Source organism: Pristiophorus japonicus, chromosome 5 (genome assembly GCF_044704955.1).
Source record: "Pristiophorus japonicus isolate sPriJap1 chromosome 5, sPriJap1.hap1, whole genome shotgun sequence".
NCBI lineage: Eukaryota > Metazoa > Chordata > Chondrichthyes > Pristiophoridae > Pristiophorus > Pristiophorus japonicus.
In genome coordinates, this window is record NC_091981.1 from 303,147,160 (window position 1) to 303,165,347 (window position 18,188).

The 18,188-nt window shown below is 60.1% G+C and overlaps 1 protein-coding gene across 1 annotated transcript in view; it reads left to right on the forward strand.

The window, feature by feature from the left end:
* The window catches only part of scrib (scribble planar cell polarity protein), a 271,485-nt gene that overhangs the window by 70,205 nt on the left and 183,092 nt on the right, over positions 1 to 18,188 (forward strand). Inside the window, exons 12-15 of the mRNA XM_070880275.1 lie at positions 1,607 to 1,731; positions 5,548 to 5,685; positions 7,427 to 7,624; positions 13,595 to 13,906. Coding sequence (XP_070736376.1) covers positions 1,607 to 1,731; positions 5,548 to 5,685; positions 7,427 to 7,624; positions 13,595 to 13,906 — 773 coding nt within the window. The remainder of the gene's footprint in view (positions 1 to 1,606; positions 1,732 to 5,547; positions 5,686 to 7,426; positions 7,625 to 13,594; positions 13,907 to 18,188) is intronic.

The following is an 18,188-nucleotide window of genomic DNA, read 5'->3' on the forward strand; positions in this document are numbered from 1 at the left end:
GTCTAAATCATTAATGTACAATGTAAACAGTTCAGGTCCCAGCACAAAACCTTGCGGTACCCCACTAGTCACTGCCTGCCATTCTGAAAAGTATCCATTTACTCCTACTCTTTGCTTCCTGTCTGACAACCAATTCTCAATCCATGTCAGCACACTATCCCCAATCCCATGTGCTTTAACTTTGCACATTAATCTCTTGTGTGAGACCTTGTCGAAAGCCTTCTGAAAGTCATATTAATGACGTGGATGAAGGGACCGAGTGTAATGTTGCGAAGTTTGCTGCTGATACATCATCATCATAGGCAGTCCCTCGGAATCGAGGAAGACTTGCTTCCACTCTTAGAATGAGTCCTTAGGTGGCTGAACAGTCCAATGCGAGAGCCCCTGTCCCTGTCACAGGTGGGACAGATAGTCGTTGAGGGGAGGGTGGGACAGGTTTGCCGCACGCTCCTTCCGCTGCCTGCGCTTGGTTTCTGCATGCTCTCGGCGATGAGACTCGAGGTGCTCAGCGCCCTCCCGGATGCACTTCCTCCACTTAAGGCCGTCTTTGGCCAGGGACTCCCAGGTGTGGCTGGGGATGTTGCACTTTATTAGGGAGGCTTTGAGGGTGTCCTTCTAATGATAATTGCTGATGATACAATGATTGGTGGGAAAGCAAATTGTGAGGAGGGCACAAACAATTTGCAAAGAGATATAGACAGGCGAAGTGAGTGCGCAAAAAATTGGCAGATGGAGTATAATGTGGGAAAATGTGAGGTTATCCACTTCAGCAGAAAAAATAGAAAAGCAAATTATAATTTAAATGGGAAAAAAAATTGCAAAGTGCTGCAGTACAGAGGGACCTGGGGGTCCTTGTGCAAGAAACACAAAAAGTTAGTATGCAGGTACGGCAAGTGATCAGGAAGGCCAATGGAATCTTGGCCTTTATTGCAAGGGGGGATAGAGTATAAAAGCAGAGAAGTCCTGCTACAACTGTACAGAGTATTGGTGAGGCCACACCTGGAGTACTGCGTACAGTTTTGCTCCATATTTAAGGAAGGATATACTTGCATTGGAGGCTGTTCAGAGAAGGTTCACTCGGTTGATTCCGGGGATGAGGGGGTTGACTTATGAGGATAGGTTGAGTAGGTTGGGCCTGTACACACTGGAGTTCAGAAGAATGAGAGGTGATCTTATCGAAACATATAAGATAATGAGATGGCTCGACAAGGTGGATGCAGAGAGGATATTTCCACTCATAGGGGAAACTAAAACTGGGGGTATAGTCTCAGAATAAGGGGCCGCCAATTTAAAACTGAGATGAGGAGGAATTTCTTCTGAGGGTTGTAAGCCTGTGGAATTCTCTACCCCAGAGTGCTGTGGAGGCTGAGAATATATTTAAGGCGGAGATAGACAGATTTTGAATGATGAGATTAAAGGGTTATGGGGAGCGGGCGGGGAAGTGGAATTGAGGCCAAGATCAGATCAGCCATGATGGTATTGAATGGTAGAGCAGGCTCGAGGGGCCAACTGGCCGACTCCTGCTCCTATTTCTTATGTTTTTATGATCCCGTGCGGGGGGTGATTACTCCCGGCTGGGCCCTGATTTTGATGGTTTTGGTTGCAGAGAATCTCCTGAATGACAGTCTGGATGAGCCATGGCCGGAGCCCAGCCTGAACCGGGTCAGTGTGATCCAGTTCCAGGAGGAGCTAAAGGATGACGAGGAGAATGAGGAGGAAGCAGAGAGGCGGGTGAGTGTCTCCGGCCTGCAGCGGTCCCTGGGGTGAGGGGCCTCATCTGGTCCAGGGGGAGGGGCACTGAGACCCCGGGGGGAGGGTGCACTGTGACCCCGGGGGGAGGGGCACTGTGACCCAGGATCCGGGGGGAGGGTGCAGTGTGACCCGGGGGGGAGGGTGCACTGTGACCCCGGGGGGAGGGTGCACTGTGACCCCGGGGGGAGGGTGCACTGTGACCCCGGGGGGAGGGTGCACTGTGACCCCGGGGGGAGGGTGCACTGTGACCCCGGGGGGAGGGTGCACTGTGACCCCGGGGGGAGGGTGCACTGTGACCCCGGGGGGAGGGTGCACTGTGACCCCGGGGGGAGGGTGCACTGTGATCCCGGGGGGAGGGTGCACTGTGACCCCGGGGGGAGGGGCACTGTGACCCAGGATCCGGGGGGAGGGTGCAGTGTGACCCGGGGGGGAGGGTGCACTGTGACCCCGGGGGGGGAGGGTGCACTGTGACCCCGGGGGGGAGGGTGCACTGTGACCCCGGGGGGAGGGTGCACTGTGACCCCGGGGGGAGGGTGCACTGTGACCCCGGGGGGAGGGTGCACTGTGACCCCAGGGGGAGGGTGCACTGTGACCCCGGGGGGAGGGTGCACTGTGACCCCGGGGGGAGGGTGCACTGTGACCCCGGGGGGGAGGGTGCACTGTGACCCCGGGGGGGAGGGTGCACTGTGACCCCGGGGGGAGGGTGCACTGTGACCCCGGGGGGAGGGTGCACTGTGACCCCGGGGGGAGGGTGCACTGTGACCCCGGGGGGAGGGTGCACTGTGACCCCGGGGGGAGGGTGCAGTGTGACCCGGGGGGAGGGTGCAGTGTGACCCGGGGGGGAGGGTGCAGTGTGACCCGGGGGGGAGGGTGCAGTGTGACCCCGGGGGGAGGGTGCAGTGTGACCCCGGGGGGAGGGTGCAGTGTGACCCCGGGGGGAGGGTGCACTGTGACCCCGGGGGGAGGGTGCACTGTGACCCCGGGGGGAGGGTGCACTGTGACCCCGGGGGGAGGGTGCACTGTGACCCCGGGGGGAGGGTGCACTGTGACCCCGGGGGGAGGGTGCACTGTGACCCCGGGGGGAGGGTGCACTGTGACCCCGGGGGGAGGGTGCACTGTGACCCCGGGGGGAGGGTGCACTGTGACCCAGGATCCGGGGGGAGGGTGCACTGTGACCCCGGGGGGGAGGGGCACTGTGACCCCGGGGGGGAGGGGCACTGTGACCCCGGATCCGGGGGGGAGGGTGCTCTGTGACCCCGGGGGGAGGGTGCACTGTGACCCCGGGGGGGAGGGTGCACTGTGACCCCGGGGGGGAGGGTGCACTGTGACCCGGGGGGGAGGGTGCACTGTGACCCCGGATCCGGGGGGGAGGGTGCACTGTGACCCCGGGGGGAGGGGCACTGTGACCCCGGGGGGGAGGGGCACTGTGACCCCGGGGGGTAGGGTGCACTGTGACCTCGGGGAGAGGGGCACTGTGACCTCAGGGTCTGGGGGGGAGGGTGCACTGTGACCCCGGGGGAGGGGTGCACTGTGACCTTGGGGGGAGGGTGCACTGTGACCTCAGGGTCTGGGGGGGAGGGTGCACTGTGACCCCGGGGGGGAGGGGCACTGTGACCCCGGGGGGAGGGTGCACTGTGACCTTGGGGGGAGGGTGCACTGTGACCTCGGTCTGGGGGGCAGGGTGCACTGTGACCCCGGGGGGAGGGTGCACTGTGACCCCGGGGGGAGGGTGCACTGTAACCTCGGGGGGAGGGTGCACTGTGACCTCGGCGGGGGGAGGGTGCACTGTGACCCCGGGGGGAGGGGCACTGTGACCTCGGCGGGGGGAGGGTGCACTGTGACCCCGGGGGGAGGGTGCACTGTGACCCCGGGGGGAGGGGCACTGTGACCCCGGGGGGAGGGTGCACTGTGACCCGGGGGGAGGGTGCACTGTGACCCCGGGGGGAGGGTGCACTGTGACCCCGGGGGGAGGGTGCACTGTGACCCCGGGGGGAGGGTGCACTGTGACCCCGGGGGGAGGGTGCACTGTGACCCCGGGGGGAGGGGCACTGTGACCCCGGGGGGAGGGTGCACTGTGACCTCGGGGGGAGGGTGCACTGTGACCTCGGGGGGCGGGGGGGAGGGTGCACTGTGACCCCGGGGGGAGGGTGCACTGTGACACCAGGGGGAGCGTGCACTGTGACCTCGGGGGGAGGGTGCACTGTGACCTCGGGGGGGGGGGGGGGAGGGTGCACTGTGACCTTGGGGGGAGGGGCACTGTGACCCCGGGGGGGGAGGGGCACTGTGACCCCGGGGGGGAGGGGCACTGTGACCCAGGGTCCGGGGGGGCACTGTGACCCAGTGTCCGGGGGGGAGGGTGCACTGTGACCTCGGTGGGGAGGGTAATGTGACCCAGGCTCCGCGGGGGAGGGGCACTGTGACCCATGGTCTGGGGGGGGAGGGGGCACTGTGACCCCGGGGGGAGGGGGCACTGTGACTCCGGGGGGAGGGACACTGTGGCCCCGGGGGGAGGGACACTGTGACCCCGGGGGGATTGTGCACTGTGACCCTGGGGGGAGGGGCACTGTGACCCAGGGTCCAGGGGGGAGGGGCACTGTGACCCGGGGGGGAGGGTGCACTGTGACCCCGGTGGGAGGGGCCGTGTGGTATCTGTCTGTGACCAAGCCCGGGTTATACACCGTGTGGTGTGGTGTATGTGACCAAGCCCGGGTTATACTCCGTGTGGTGTGGTGTGTGTGACCAAGCCCTGGTTATACCCCGTGTGGTGTGTATGTGACCAAGCCCGGGTTATACACCGTGTGGTGTGGTGTGTGTGACCAAGCCCGGGTTATACCCCGTGTGGTGTGTGTGACCAAGCCCGGGTTATACCCCGTGTGGTGTGGTGTGTATGACCAAGCCCGGGTTATACCCCGTGTGGTGTGGTGTGTGTGACCAAGCCCGGGTTATACCCCGTGTGGTGTGGTGTGTATGACCAAGCCCGGGTTATACTCCGTGTGGTGTCTGTGACCAAGCCCGGGTTATACCCCGTGTGGTGTGGTGTGTATGACCAAGCCCGGGTTATACCCCGTGTGGTGTCTGTGACCAAGCCCGGGTTATACCCCGTGTGGTGTGGTGTGTGTGACCAAGCCCGGGTTATACCCCGTGTGGTGTGGTGTCTGTGACCAAGCCCGGGTTATACCCCGTGTGGTGTCTGTGACCAAGCCCGGATTATACCCCGTGTGGTGTGTGTGACCAAGCCGGGTTATACCCCGTGTGGTGTGTGTGACCAAGCCGGGTTATACCCCGTGTGGTGTCTGTGACCAAGCCCGGGTTATACCCCGTGTGGTGTGGTGTGTGTGACCAAGCCCGGGTTATACCCCGTGTGGTGTCTGTGACCAAGCCCGGGTTATACCCCGTGTGGTGTGTGTGACCAAGCCCGGGTTATACCCCGTGTGGTGTGTGTGACCAAGCCCGGGTTATACCCCGTGTGGTGTGTGTGACCAAGCCCAAGTTATACCCCGTGTGGTGTGTGTGACCAAGCCCAAGTTATACCCCGTGTGGTGTGGTGTGTGTGACCAAGCCCGGGTTATACCCCGTGTGGTGTCTGTGACCAAGCCCGGGTTATACTCCGTGTGGTGTGGTGTCTGTGACCAAGCCCGGGTTATACCCCGTGTGGTGTGGTGTGTGTGACCAAGCCCAAGTTATACCCCGTGTGGTGTGTGTGACCAAGCCCGGGTGCTGTGTTGATTGTAATGGGGAGTGGTGCGTGTTGTACGAGTGCTCTAACCTGTCCCCATGTTTCTGCCCCTGGTCCAGGGTCGATTACAGCGGAGGGCCACTCCACACCCCAGTGAGCTGAAGGTGATGAAACAAGCGATTGAAGAACGCAGGGGAGAGGCCCTCACCATGAAAGCCCAGGACCTACCCTCCTCCCCTGACTCACCAGGGCCACAGGTCAGTGCATTTGCCACTCACACTCAGGCTGTGTCATTGTGGGTGTGGTGTGGGGGCGAGGGGGGGGGTTGGGGGGCGAGGGGGTGGGGCTAGGTTGGGGGCGGGAGGGGTGTGTGGGTGAGGGAGGGGGCTGTGCATAGGTAAGGGAGAGGGCTGTGTGTGGGGCGAGTGGGTGGGTGGGGCTGTGTGGTTGGTGGGGGGGGGCTGTGTGTGTTGGTGAGGGGGGGGGGCTGTGTGTGTTGGTGAGGGGGGGGAGCTGTGTGTGTTGGTGAGGGGGGGGCTGTGTGTGTTGGTGAGGGGGTGGGGCTGTGTGTGTTGGTGAGGGGGGGGGCTGTGTGTGTTGGTGAGGGGGTGGGGCTGTGTGTGTTGGTGAGGGGGGGGGCTGTGTGTGTTGGTGAGGGGGTGGGGCTGTGTGTGTTGGTGAGGGGGTGGGGCTGTGTGTGTTGGTGAGGGGGGGGGCTGTGTGTGTTGGTGAGGGGGGGGGCTGTGTGTGTTGGTGAGGGGGGGGGGCTGTGTGTGTTGGTGAGGGGGGGGGCTGTGTGTGTTGGTGAGGGGGTGGGGCTGTGTGTGTTGGTGAGGGGGGGGGCTGTGTGTGTTGGTGAGGGGGTGGGGCTGTGTGTGTTGGTGAGGGGGGGGGCTGTGTGTGTTGGTGAGGGGGGGGGCTGTGTGTGTTGGTGAGGGGGTGGGGCTGTGTGTGTTGGTGAGGGGGTGGGGCTGTGTGTGTTGGTGAGGGGGGGGGCTGTGTGTGTTGGTGAGGGGGTGGGGCTGTGTGTGTTGGTGAGGGGGTGGGGCTGTGTGTGTTGGTGAGGGGGGGGGCTGTGTGTGTTGGTGAGGGGGGGGGGCTGTGTGTGTTGGTGAGGGGGGGGCTGTGTGTGTTGGTGAGGGGGGGGGGCTGTGTGTGTTGGTGAGGGGGGGGCTGTGTGTTGGTGAGGGGGTGGGGCTGTGTGTGTTGGTGAGGGGGGGGGGCTGTGTGTATTGGTGAGGGGGGGTGCTGTGTGTGTTGGTGAGGGGGGGGGCTGTGTGTGTTGGTGAGGGGGGGGGCTGTGTGTGTTGGTGAGGGGGGGGCTGTGTGTTGGTGAGGGGGGGGGCTGTGTGTGTTGGTGAGGGGGGGGCTGTGTGTGTTGGTGAGGGGGGGTGGGGCTGTGTGTGTTGGTGAGGGGGGGTGGGGCTGTGTGTGTTGGTGAGGGGGGGGGCTGTGTGTGTTGGTGGGGGGGGGGGTGCTGTGTGTGTTGGTGAGGGGGGGGGCCTGTGCATAGGCGACGGAGGGGGCTGTGTGTGGGGCGAGGGGGTGGGGGGAGCTGTGTGTGGGTGAGGGGAGGGCTGTGTGTAGGCGAGTGAGGGGACTGTGTGTGGGGCGAGGGAGGGGCTTTGTGTGTTGGTGAGGGGGTGGGGGGGCTGTGTGTGGGTGAGGGGAGGGCTGTGTGTAGGCGAGTGAGGGGACTGTGTGTGGGGCGAGGGGGTGGGGGAGCTGTGTGTAGGTGAGGGGGGGGGGTGTGCGTAGGCGAGGGAGGGGACTGTGTGTGGGGTGAGGGAGGGGCTTTGTGTGTTGGTGAGGGGGTGGGGGGGCTGTGTGTGTTGGTGAGGGGCAGGCCTGTGCGTAGGCGAGGGAGGGGGCAGTGTCACTGTGTGGGATTGGGCAGTGTTTCAGAGAGCGGTGACTAGGGTTTCAGGGTATTTGTGCGCCCAGTGTGTGTGAGATTTGCTGTAAAGGGACTGTGTGATGCATTTCCATTCTCTGCAGGAGAAAAGGCTGAGTGCGCTGTCGAACCAGAGCCAGGAGTCCCACGTGTCCAATGGTGGGATCTCTCTGACCCCGGAAGAGCCAGCACTACCAATGAATGCACTGACAGAGAAAGAAATTGTCGTGCAGCAGAGCACCGACACGGTGGAACGGAACGAGGAGCAAGAGGAAGAGGAGGATGAAGACGGATACCTTGAGGTGAACGTCTCAGGACAGAGCACACTCACTATCTGTTCCCCATAGATGTGTAGTGGCTGTGATTGTATTCTCATCACCGCACTACTGAGGGAGTGCTGCACTGTCGGAGGGACAGTACTGAGGGAGCGCTGCACTGTCGGAGGGGCAGTACTGAGGGAGCACTGCACTGTCGGAGGGTCAGTACTGAGGGAGCAATGCACTGTCGGAGGGTCAGTACTGAGGGAGCAATGCACTGTCGGAGGGTCAGTACTGAGGGAGCAATGCACTGTCGGAGGGGCAGTACTGAGGGAGCACTGCACTGTCGGAGGGTCAGTACTGAGGGAGCAATGCACTGTCGGAGGGTCAGTACTGAGGGAGCAATGCATTGTCGGAGGGGCTGTACTGAGGGGGTGCTGCACTGTCGGAGGTGCCATTGTTTGAATGAGACGTTAAACCGAGGCGCTGTAAAAAAAAAAAAAAATCCATTCAAGGTGGAGATACTGAGGGTACAGAGCAATATTTTGCCTTTAAACAAAAGGTGTGGCTAACAAATCTAGAGTAAGATAAAGAAAATAAAGGGACAGATACTGGGAACTCGATACTGCAGAAACTCTCGGAGTATGAGAAATGCAGGGGTGCAATTACAGATATCAGGAAAGCAAAGAGAGCATGAAAGAATGTTGGCAAGTAAAATCAGGGAAAACCAAAAATGTTTTATAAATACATTAAGAGCAAAGGATACCTTGAGAAAGAGTGGGGCCTATTGGAGACCATAAAGGAAATCTGTGTGTGGAGGCAGAAGACATGGGTATGATTGTTAATGAATACTTTGCATCGGTTTTCACAAAGGAGAGGGGCGATGCAGACTTTGCAATATTAGTCCAGATGAACATAGTGAGAGAGGATATATTAAGGGGCTTAACAGCTTTGAAAGTGGATAAAGCCCCAGGCCCAAATGAAATGTATCCCAGGCTGTTAAGCGAAGCAAAGGAGGAAATAGCAGAGGCTCTGACCATCATTTTCTAATCCTCTCTGGCTACAGGTGTGGTGCCGGAGGACTAGACGACTGCTAATGTGGTACCTGTGTTTAAAAAGGGAGAGAGGGATAAGCCGAGTAATTACAGGCCAGTCAGCCTAACCTCAGTAGTAGGAAAATTATTGGAAAAATTCCTGAGACAGGATAAATTTTCATTTAGAAGGACACGGATTGATCAAGGACAGACAGCATGGATTTGTCACGGGTAGGTTGTGTCTGACTAACTTGATTGAATTTTTTGAGGAGGTAACCTGGAGGGCAGTGCGTAGATAGATTTTTAACCAATAAGGGAATTAAGGGTTATGGGGAGCGGGCGGGTAAGTGGAGCTGAGTCCACGGCCAGATCAGCCATGATCTTGTTGAATGGCGGAGCAGGCTCGAGGGGCTAGATGGCCTACTCCTGTTCCTAATTCTTATGTATGTAGTGTATATGGATTTTAGCAAGGCTTTTGATAAGGTCCCACATGGCAGACTGGTCACGAAGGTTAAAGCCCATGGGATCCAGGGCAAAGTGGCAAGTTGGATCCAAAATTGTCTCAGAGATAGGAAGCAAAGGGTAATGTTTGATGGATGTTTTTGTGACTGGAAGGATGTTTCCAGTGGGGTTCTGCAGGACTCAGTACTTTTTGTGGTATATATCAATGATTTCGACTTAAGTGTTGGGGGTATGATATAGAAGTTTGCAGATGATACTAAAATGGGCTGTGTGGTTGATAATGAAGAAGAAAGCTGTAGACTGCAGGAGGATATCAATGAACTGGTCAGGTGGGCAGAACAGTGGCAAATGGCATTCAATCCGGAGAAGTGTGGGGTAATGCATTTGGGGAGGGCCAACAAGGAAAGGGAATACACATTAAATGGTAGGACACTGAGAAGTGTAGAGGAACAAAGGGACCTGGGAGTGCAGGTCCACAGATCCCTGAAGGTAGCAGGCCAGGTAGATAAGGTGGTTAAGAAGGCATACGGAATACTTGCCTTTATTAGCCGAGGCATAGAATACAAGAGCGAGGAGATTATGCTTAAACAAATAATCTGCAAAGGAATATAGACAGGCTCAGTGAATGGGCTAAAATTTGACAGATGGAGTATAATGTGGGAAAATGTGATGTTATCCACTTTGGCAGAAATATTAGAAAAGCAAATTATAATTTAAATGGAGAAAAATTGCAAAGTGCTGCTGTATAGCGGGACCTGGGGTCCTTGTGCATGAAGCACAAAAAGTCAGTATGTAGGTACAGCAAGTGATCAGGAAGGCCAATGGAATGTTGGCCTTTATTGCAAGGGGGATAGAGTATAAAAGCAGAGAAGTCCTGCTACAGTTATACAGGATATTGGTGGGGCCACAGCTGGAGTACTGCGTACAGTTTTTGTTACACTCATAATAAATGGTCAGACTGAGTACTGTGTGTAATGAGCAAGTGTGACCTTAGCTCCTTTATTACAATCCCAGAGTGCAGTTGCCTCGTGGGTGACCTGCTTATCACTGTGCTCCCAAGGGATGCTGGGAATCCCTTGGGACTTCAACAGTTGGGCCCTCTGGTGGTCAGGTGTGATACAGGTTACAAGGGGTTAAATACATAACATCACTCCCCCTTGAAATCAACAGTACACTTATTTACAAGGTGAGACGATCTGGGGCTTTGCGCTCCCTTGTCGGTACAAATGCTGGTGTGGGTGGGTTGGTCAGTTCTTCACTGGACTGATGGGTAGCCGGCCTTGCCGGGCTGCTGGGGATGGTGAGTTTGGTTTCGTGGTCAACTGTGATGTCAGTTGCCACTTTGACTTCTGCACTGCCAGTTACAGGGATTGGTTCCTTGATGTAAGTCTTTAGTTTAGTGTGAATGGGGCTGAGCTTGGGCCTGTGTGCCTTCTTTCCCCACAGCCTGTCGAAGGCCTTTTTACTCATTTTGGACTGACTTGCCCCTGTGTCCAGCTCCATAGACACTGGAAATGCCGTTCAGTTCCACTTTCAACATTAGTGAGCATTTCGTTGTGAACGTGTGTACCCCGTACACTTCTGCCTGCTCAGTGCGAGTTTCCAATTCCATCTGCTCCACTGTAGACCGACCTTCCTCTGCAACGTGGTGGTTTGCGGCTCGCCTGCACATTCGCTGGAGGGATCCCAATGTTCTGCAGCCATTGCACACATAGTGCTTAAAGCGGCATTGATGGGGCCGATGATCACCCCCGCAGCACCAACAGGGTGTTAACTGCCTCGCATTAACAGATGATGGCGGACTCTGGCTTAATTGAGGTCGGGCCACAACAGCCAGTGTTTACATTCTGCCATGTACTTTTCTGCTCAAAACCGACGTTACTTTATGCACAGTACTGGGCGAAACTTCTTTCTTCTCAGAAATCTGCTCGGTGTTGTCGCTGGTGGACATAGATGTCTGGGCTATCGTTATGGTTTACTCAGATTCAGAGTTCCGACAGTCAACAGTTTGCGAAGGATTGTCTCGTGTCCGATGCTCAGTACAAAAATGTCTCTGAGCATTTGTTCAAGGGATCCCTCAAACTCACAATGACATAGCTCGCCACTTCCTGATTGACACGTGTAGAACCGATATCTCGCCATCAAAACGCTTTCCTTAGGATTTAGGTGCTCCCACAACAGCGTACACAATTCTTCGTAGGATTTCTCTGTTGGTTTTGCCGGCGCTAGAAGATTCTTCATGAGGCCATAGGTTGTTGCCCCACAGACAGTTAGGAGGATCGCCCTTCGTTTGGTAGAGTTCTCGTCCCCTTTGAGCTCGTTGGCCACGAAGTATTGGTCAAGTCTCTCCACGAAGGCCTCCCAATCATCCCCTTCTGAGAACTTCTCCAGGATGCCGACAGTTCTTTGCATTTTTACACGGTTGTTCGTTACCTCGTCGCCAATTGTTACACTCATAGTACTCAGTCTAACCATTTATTGTGTGTAATGAGCAAGTGTGACCTTAGCTCCTTTATTAAGGTTCCAGACTGCAGGTACCTTGTGGCCTGTTTAGATACGGTGCTCCCAAGGGAATGGTGGGATCCCTAGGGACTCCAACAGGTGGGCCCTCTGCTGGTCACGTGTGATGCAGGTTACAAAGGGTTAAATACACAACAGTTTTGGCCTCCGTATTTAAGGAGGGATATACTTGCATTGGAGGCTGTTCAGAGAACGTTCACTCGGTTGATTCCGGAGATGAGGGGGTTGTCTTATGACTATAGGTTGAGATGAGGAGGAATTTTTTCTCTGAGGGTTGCAAATCTTTGAAATTCTCTGCCCCAGAGAGCTGTGGAGGCTAGGTCATTGAATATATTTAAAGCAGAGATAGATTTTTGAGCGATAAGGGAGTAAAGGCTTATGGAGAAGTGGAGCTGAGTCCATGATCAGATCAGCCATGATCTTATTGAATGGTGGAGCAGGCTCAAGGGGCCAAATGGCCGACTCCTGCTCCTATTTATGAACTGTATAAAACACTGGTTCGGCCGCAGCTAGAGTACTGCGTGCAGTTCTGGTGACCACCTTACAGGAAAAATGTGATTTGACTGCAAAGGGTGTAGAGGAGATTTACAAGAATGTTGCCTGGACTGGAGAATTTTGGCTATGAGGACAGATTAGATAGGCTGGGTCTGTTTTCTTTGGAACAGAGAAGGCTGAGGGGAGACCTGATTAAGGTGTATAAAATTATGAGGGATAGAGTGGATAGGAAGGACCTGTTTCCCTTGGCAGAGGGGTCAACAACCAGGAGGCATAGATTTAAAGTAATTGGGGGGTTGGTTTAGAGGAGATTTGAGGAGAAATGTCTTCACCCAGAGGGTGGTGGGGGTCTGGAACTCACTGCCTGAAAGGGTGGTAGAGGCAGAAACCCTCACCGCATTTAAAAAGTACCTGGATGTGCCGTAACCTACAGGGCTACGGACCGAGAGCTGGAAAGTGGGATTAGGCTGGTTAGCTCTTGGCGGGCCGGCACGGACATGATGGGCCGAATGGCCTCCTCCCGTGCTGTAAATTGCTATGATTCTATCCAATGGCTCCAATCAAAGAAGAGCAGGGGAGTTCTCCGTGGTGCCCTGGGCTAGCAATTTATACATCGATCAACATCAGTAAAACAGATTATCTCATTGTTATCACATCATCCTGTGTGGGAGCTTGCTGTGTCAATTGGCTGCTGCATTTCTACCATAATAATCATAGGCAGTCCCTCAGAATCGAGGAAGACTTGCTTCCACTCTTAAAATCAGTCCTTAGGTGGCTGAACAGTCCAATACGAGAATCACAGTCCCTGTCACAGGTGGGACAGACAGTGGTTGAGGGAAGGGGAGGGTGGGACTGGTTTGCCGCACGCTCCTTCCGCTGCCTGCGCTTGAGTTCTGCATGCTCTCGGCGACGAGACTCGAGGTGCTCAGCGCCCTCCCAGATGCTCTTCCTCAACCTAGAGCGGGACTGGTCTTTGGCCCAGGGACTCCCAGGTGTCAGTGGGGATGTTGCACTTTATCAGGGAGGCTTTGAGGGTGTCCTTGTAACGTTTCCTCTGCCCACATTTGGCTCGTTTGCCGTGGACGAGTTCCGAGTAGAGCGCTTGCTTTGGGAGTCTCGTGCGGACAACGTGGCCTGCCCAGCGGAGCTGGTCGAGTGTAGTCAGTGCTTCAATGCTGGGGATGTTGGCCTGGTCGAGGACGCTAACATTGGTGCGTCTGTCCTCCCAGGGGATTTGTAGGATCTTGCGGAGACATAGTTGGTGATATTTCTCCAGCGACTTGAGGTGTCTACTGTACATGGTCCATGTCTGTGAGTCATACAGGAGGGCGGGTATTACTACAGGCCTACAGTTCCTACATTATAACAGTGGCTGCCCTTCAGAAGTACTTCATTGGCTGTGAAATGCTTTGGGATGTCCCGTGGTGCAAATGGAGGACTTGCTGCCTTTTAACATTTGTGGTCCCCCGAGCGTGCGGTAACCGGTGTTGTGTCTCGTTCACAGCCCACGGTGCGCTTCACAGAGGACACCGTGATCCGGGGCGAGGAGGAAGGATCCGGCGAGTGCGGATTCATCATCCCCGAGAAGCAGCGGCTCATCCGCAAGGACACCCCTCACTACAAGAAGCAGTTTAAGATCAACAAGCTGCCCAAAGTGGAGGCGGTGCTGGCCATGCTGCAGGGGCTGCCCAGCGGTGAGCTGCAAGAGGAAGGTGAGCAGGCCTGTGAGACCAGCTACTGCCAGGACCAAGACCCGGGCCAGCCCGAGGACCAGCAGGAGGTTAGAGACGAACAGCTGTCCCAGCCACCAGTGAAGGTAGGATGTAAGCATTGTCCTGGAGCCCTGACTCTGAGTGAGCGTGCCGGGGAGGGAGGGAGGGCGCGCGGCCGGCCACTGCGTTATCCAGGCCTTGCTGTGTACTGGGGCTATCAGAGTGGCAGTCACTGCATTGACCAGTGTCCGTAGGCGGCCAGTGAAAGGGTTAACGGCTGCGGCTCCGTCCAGGTCCTTGTCTGCCTTCAGCATGCCTGTTGTGATTCAGTTGGTGTTTCGTTATCCCGGGATGTGTGGGAGATTTGGGCTGTCCGCGTGTCTCAGTGTATTGGGAGCTGCCCACTGGACACCGGCGGGACGTGGGAACATTGGTCCCACCTCGCCGGTAACAACCGTCACCAAATCACGTCGCACCAGAGACTGTGCGGCACCAACACCTGACTGTGGGTCAGGCCGACACTGAGAGTAGCGGGGCGTGGGAGCAGGGCTCACTGTGATCAAAGGTTACACCATGCAAGCCCTCACTCAGCACAGGCCAGGGCGCTGGGCTCAGTATAGCAGTGTCAAACCATGCTGGCTGTCCCGTGCCCCCAACTATGCCCGCGGGGAGTCCCGTGCCCCCCCCGTGAGTCCCGTGCCCCCCCCCCGTGAGTCCCGTGCCCCCCCCCGTGAGTCCCGTGCCCCCCCCCCGTGAGTCCCGTGCCCCCCCCGTGAGTCCCGTGCTCCCCCCGTGAGTCCCGTGCCCCCCCCCCCCCCGTGAGTCCCGTGCCCCCCCCCGTGAGTCCCGTGCCCCCCCCCCGTGAGTCCCGTGCCCCCCCGTGAGTCCCGTGCCCCCCCCCCCCCCGTGAGTCCCGTGCCCCCCCCCGTGAGTCCCGTGCCCCCCCCCCGTGAGTCCCGTGCTCCCCCCGTGAGTCCCGTGCTCCCCCCGTGAGTCCCGTGCCCCCCCCCCCCCCCCGTGAGTCCCGTGCTCCCCCCGTGAGTCCCGTGCTCCCCCCGTGAGTCCCGTGCTCCCCCCCGTGAGTCCCGTGCTCCCCCCGTGAGTCCCGTGCCCCCCCCCCCCCCCGTGAGTCCCGTGCTCCCCCCGTGAGTCCCGTGCCCCCCCGTGAGTCCCGTGCCCCCCCCGTGAGTCCCGTGCCCCCCCCGTGAGTCCCGTGCCCCCCCCGTGAGTCCCGTGCCCCCCCCGTGAGTCCCGTGCCCCCCCCGTGAGTCCCGTGCCCCCCCCGTGAGTCCCGTGCCCCCCCCGTGAGTCCCGTGCCCCCCCCGTGAGTCCCGTGCCCCCCCCGTGAGTCCCGTGCCCCCCCCGTGAGTCCCGTGCCCCCCCCGTGAGTCCCGTGCCCCCCCCGTGAGTCCCGTGCCCCCCCCGTGAGTCCCGTGCCCCCCCCGTGAGTCCCGTGCCCCCCCCCCGTGAGTCCCGTGCTCCCCCCGTGAGTCCCGTGCCCCCCCCCCCCGTGAGTCCCGTGCTCCCCCCGTGAGTCCCGTGCCCCCCCCGTGAGTCCCGTGCCCCCCCCGTGAGTCCCGTGCCCCCCCCGTGAGTCCCGTGCCCCCCCCCGTGAGTCCCGTGCCCCCCCCGTGAGTCCCGTGCCCCCCCCGTGAGTCCCGTGCCCCCCCCGTGAGTCCCGTGCCCCCCCCCCCCGTGAGTCCCGTGCCCCCCCCCCCGTGAGTCCCGTGCCCCCCCCCCGTGAGTCCCGTGCCCCCCCCCCCCCCCGTGAGTCCCGTGCCCCCCCGTGAGTCCCGTGCCCCCCCCGTGAGTCCCGTGCCCCCCCCGTGCGTCCCGTGCCCCCCCCCCCCCGTGAGTCCCGTGCCCCCCCCCCCCCCGTGAGTCCCGTGCCCCCCCCCCCCCCGTGAGTCCCGTGCCCCCCCCGTGAGTCCCGTGCCCCCCCCCCCCGTGAGTCCCGTGCTCCCCCCATGAGTCCCGTGCCCCCCCCGTGAGTCCCGTGCCCCCCCCCCCCGTGAGTCCCGTGCCCCCCCCCCCCCCCCGTGAGTCCCGTGCCCCCCCCGTGAGTCCCGTGCCCCCCCCGTGAGTCCCGTGCCCCCCCCGTGAGTCCCGTGCCCCCCCCGTGAGTCCCGTGCCCCCCCCGTGAGTCCCGTGCCCCCCCCGTGAGTCCCGTGCCCCCCCCGTGAGTCCCGTGCCCCCCCCGTGAGTCCCGTGCCCCCCCCGTGAGTCCCGTGCCCCCCCCGTGAGTCCCGTGCCCCCCCCGTGAGTCCCGTGCCCCCCCCGTGAGTCCCGTGCCCCCCCCCGTGAGTCCCGTGCCCCCCCCGTGAGTCCCGTGCCCCCCCCCCCGTGAGTCCCGTGCCCCCCCCCCGTGAGTCCCGTGCCCCCCCCGTGAGTCCCGTGCCCCCCCCCCCCGTGAGTCCCGTGCCCCCCCCCCCCCGTGAGTCCCGTGCCCCCCCCCGTGAGTCCCGTGCCCCCCCCGTGAGTCCCGTGCCCCCCCCCCCGTGAGTCCCGTGCCCCCCCCCCGTGAGTCCCGTGCCCCCCCCGTGAGTCCCGTGCCCCCCCCCCCCCCGTGAGTCCCGTGCCCCCCCCCCCCGTGAGTCCCGTGCCCCCCCCCGTGAGTCCCGTGCCCCCCCCGTGAGTCCCGTGCCCCCCCCCCCCGTGAGTCCCGTGCCCCCCCCCGTGAGTCCCGTGCCCCCCCCCCCCCCGTGAGTCCCGTGAGTCCCGTGCCCCCCCCCCCCCACCGTGAGCCCGTGCCCCCTGCCTGTGTGGTTTTCCCCCCTGCCACGCACTGTGCCGGTGTGGTTCCCCCCCGTGAACGAGTGGGGTCCTGCGCCCCCTGTGACAGGGCAGGGTCCCCCCCCCCCGTGGCCATCTCTGTGCCCGTGCGCAGTCCCTGCTCACTCAGATTGGTGGTGTGCTGCATTCTCTGGTGCTCTGCGTGTTGGGGATTATTGAGGGGGTTGTCTTTCCCCTGAAGATGACTAGTAGTACCTGCAGTCTCCCGCATGTATTGTGTATTGTTACTGAAGTGTCTCCAGGATTGATTGCATGAAATAGAATTAGCAGGTCAGTATTCAATAACCAGCTGATTCCCTTTCAAACCTCCCATTTACCCAGCACCATTGCTCACTTGTCTGCCTCTCTATCCTCTTCCCCACTCCCATACTGCCTGCTTTGTTTCCTGTTTTACGCAGCCCGCTCTCGCTCACCCACACACCCCTCAGTGTCAACACTTCTAATGTGTACCCTTCTGTAACGGTGGTCCATCCGCCTCGTGTCTCTCTCTCCCTCGATCCCCTCGGCACAGTTCTTGCCTGCCTTCCTCTTGTATGCTTAAACCTTGTCTGTATCTGCCTCTCTGACATGTGTGAGTCTCTCTATCCTCTCTCTACCTCTCTCTGCTTCCATCCTTCTCTCTCTCTCTCTGACTCTCTCTCTCTGACTCTCTCTCTCTCTCTCTCTCTCTGTCTCTGTCTCTCTCACTCTCTCTCTCTGTCTCTGTCTCTCTCTCTCTCTCTCTCTCTCTCTCTGTCTCTCTCTCTCTGTCTCTCCCTCTCTGTCTCTCCCTCTCTCTCTCTCTCTCTCTCTCTGTCTTTCTCTCTCTCTCTCTTTGTCTGTATGTGTGTGTCTCTCTCTCCGTCGCCCCCTCTCCGTCGCCCCCTCTCCGTCGCCCCCTCTCCGTCGCCCCCTCTCCGTCGCCCCCTCTCCGTCGCCCCCTCTCCGTCGCCCCCTCTCCGTCGCCCCCTCTCCGTCGCCCCCTCTCCGTCGCCCCCTCTCCGTCGCCCCCTCTCCGTCGCCCCCTCTCCGTCGCCCCCTCTCCGTCGCCCCCTCTCCGTCGCCCAATCTCCGTCGCCCAATCTCCGTCTCCGTCTCTCTGCCATCCACTCTCTGCCTCCCCCCCTCTCTGCCTCCCCCCTCCTCCTCCTCCTCCCCCTCCTCCGCCTCCTCCTCCGCCTCCTCCTCCGCCTCCTCCTCCTCCTCCGCCTCCACCTCCTCCTCCTCCCCCTCCTCCTCCTCCCCCTCCTTCTCCTCCGCCTCCTCCTCCTCCACCTCCTCCTCCTCCCCCTCCTCCTCCTCCCCCTCCTCCTCCACCTCCTCCTCCTCCTCCTCCTCCCCTTTCCCCTCCTCCTCCTCCTCCTCCGCCTCCTCCTCCTCCCCTCCTCCTCCTCCGCCTCCTCCCCCTCCTCCCTCCTCCTCCTCCTCCCCTCCTCCTCCTCCACCTCCTCCTCCTCCTCCCCTTTCCCCTCCTCCTCCTCCCTCCCCCTCCCCCTCCCCCTCCCCCTCCCCCTCCCCTCCCCCTCCCCCTCCTCCTCCCCCTCCCCCTCCCCCTCCCCCTCCCCCTCCTCCCACTCCTCCTCCTCCCACTCCCACTCCCACTCCCACTCCCAC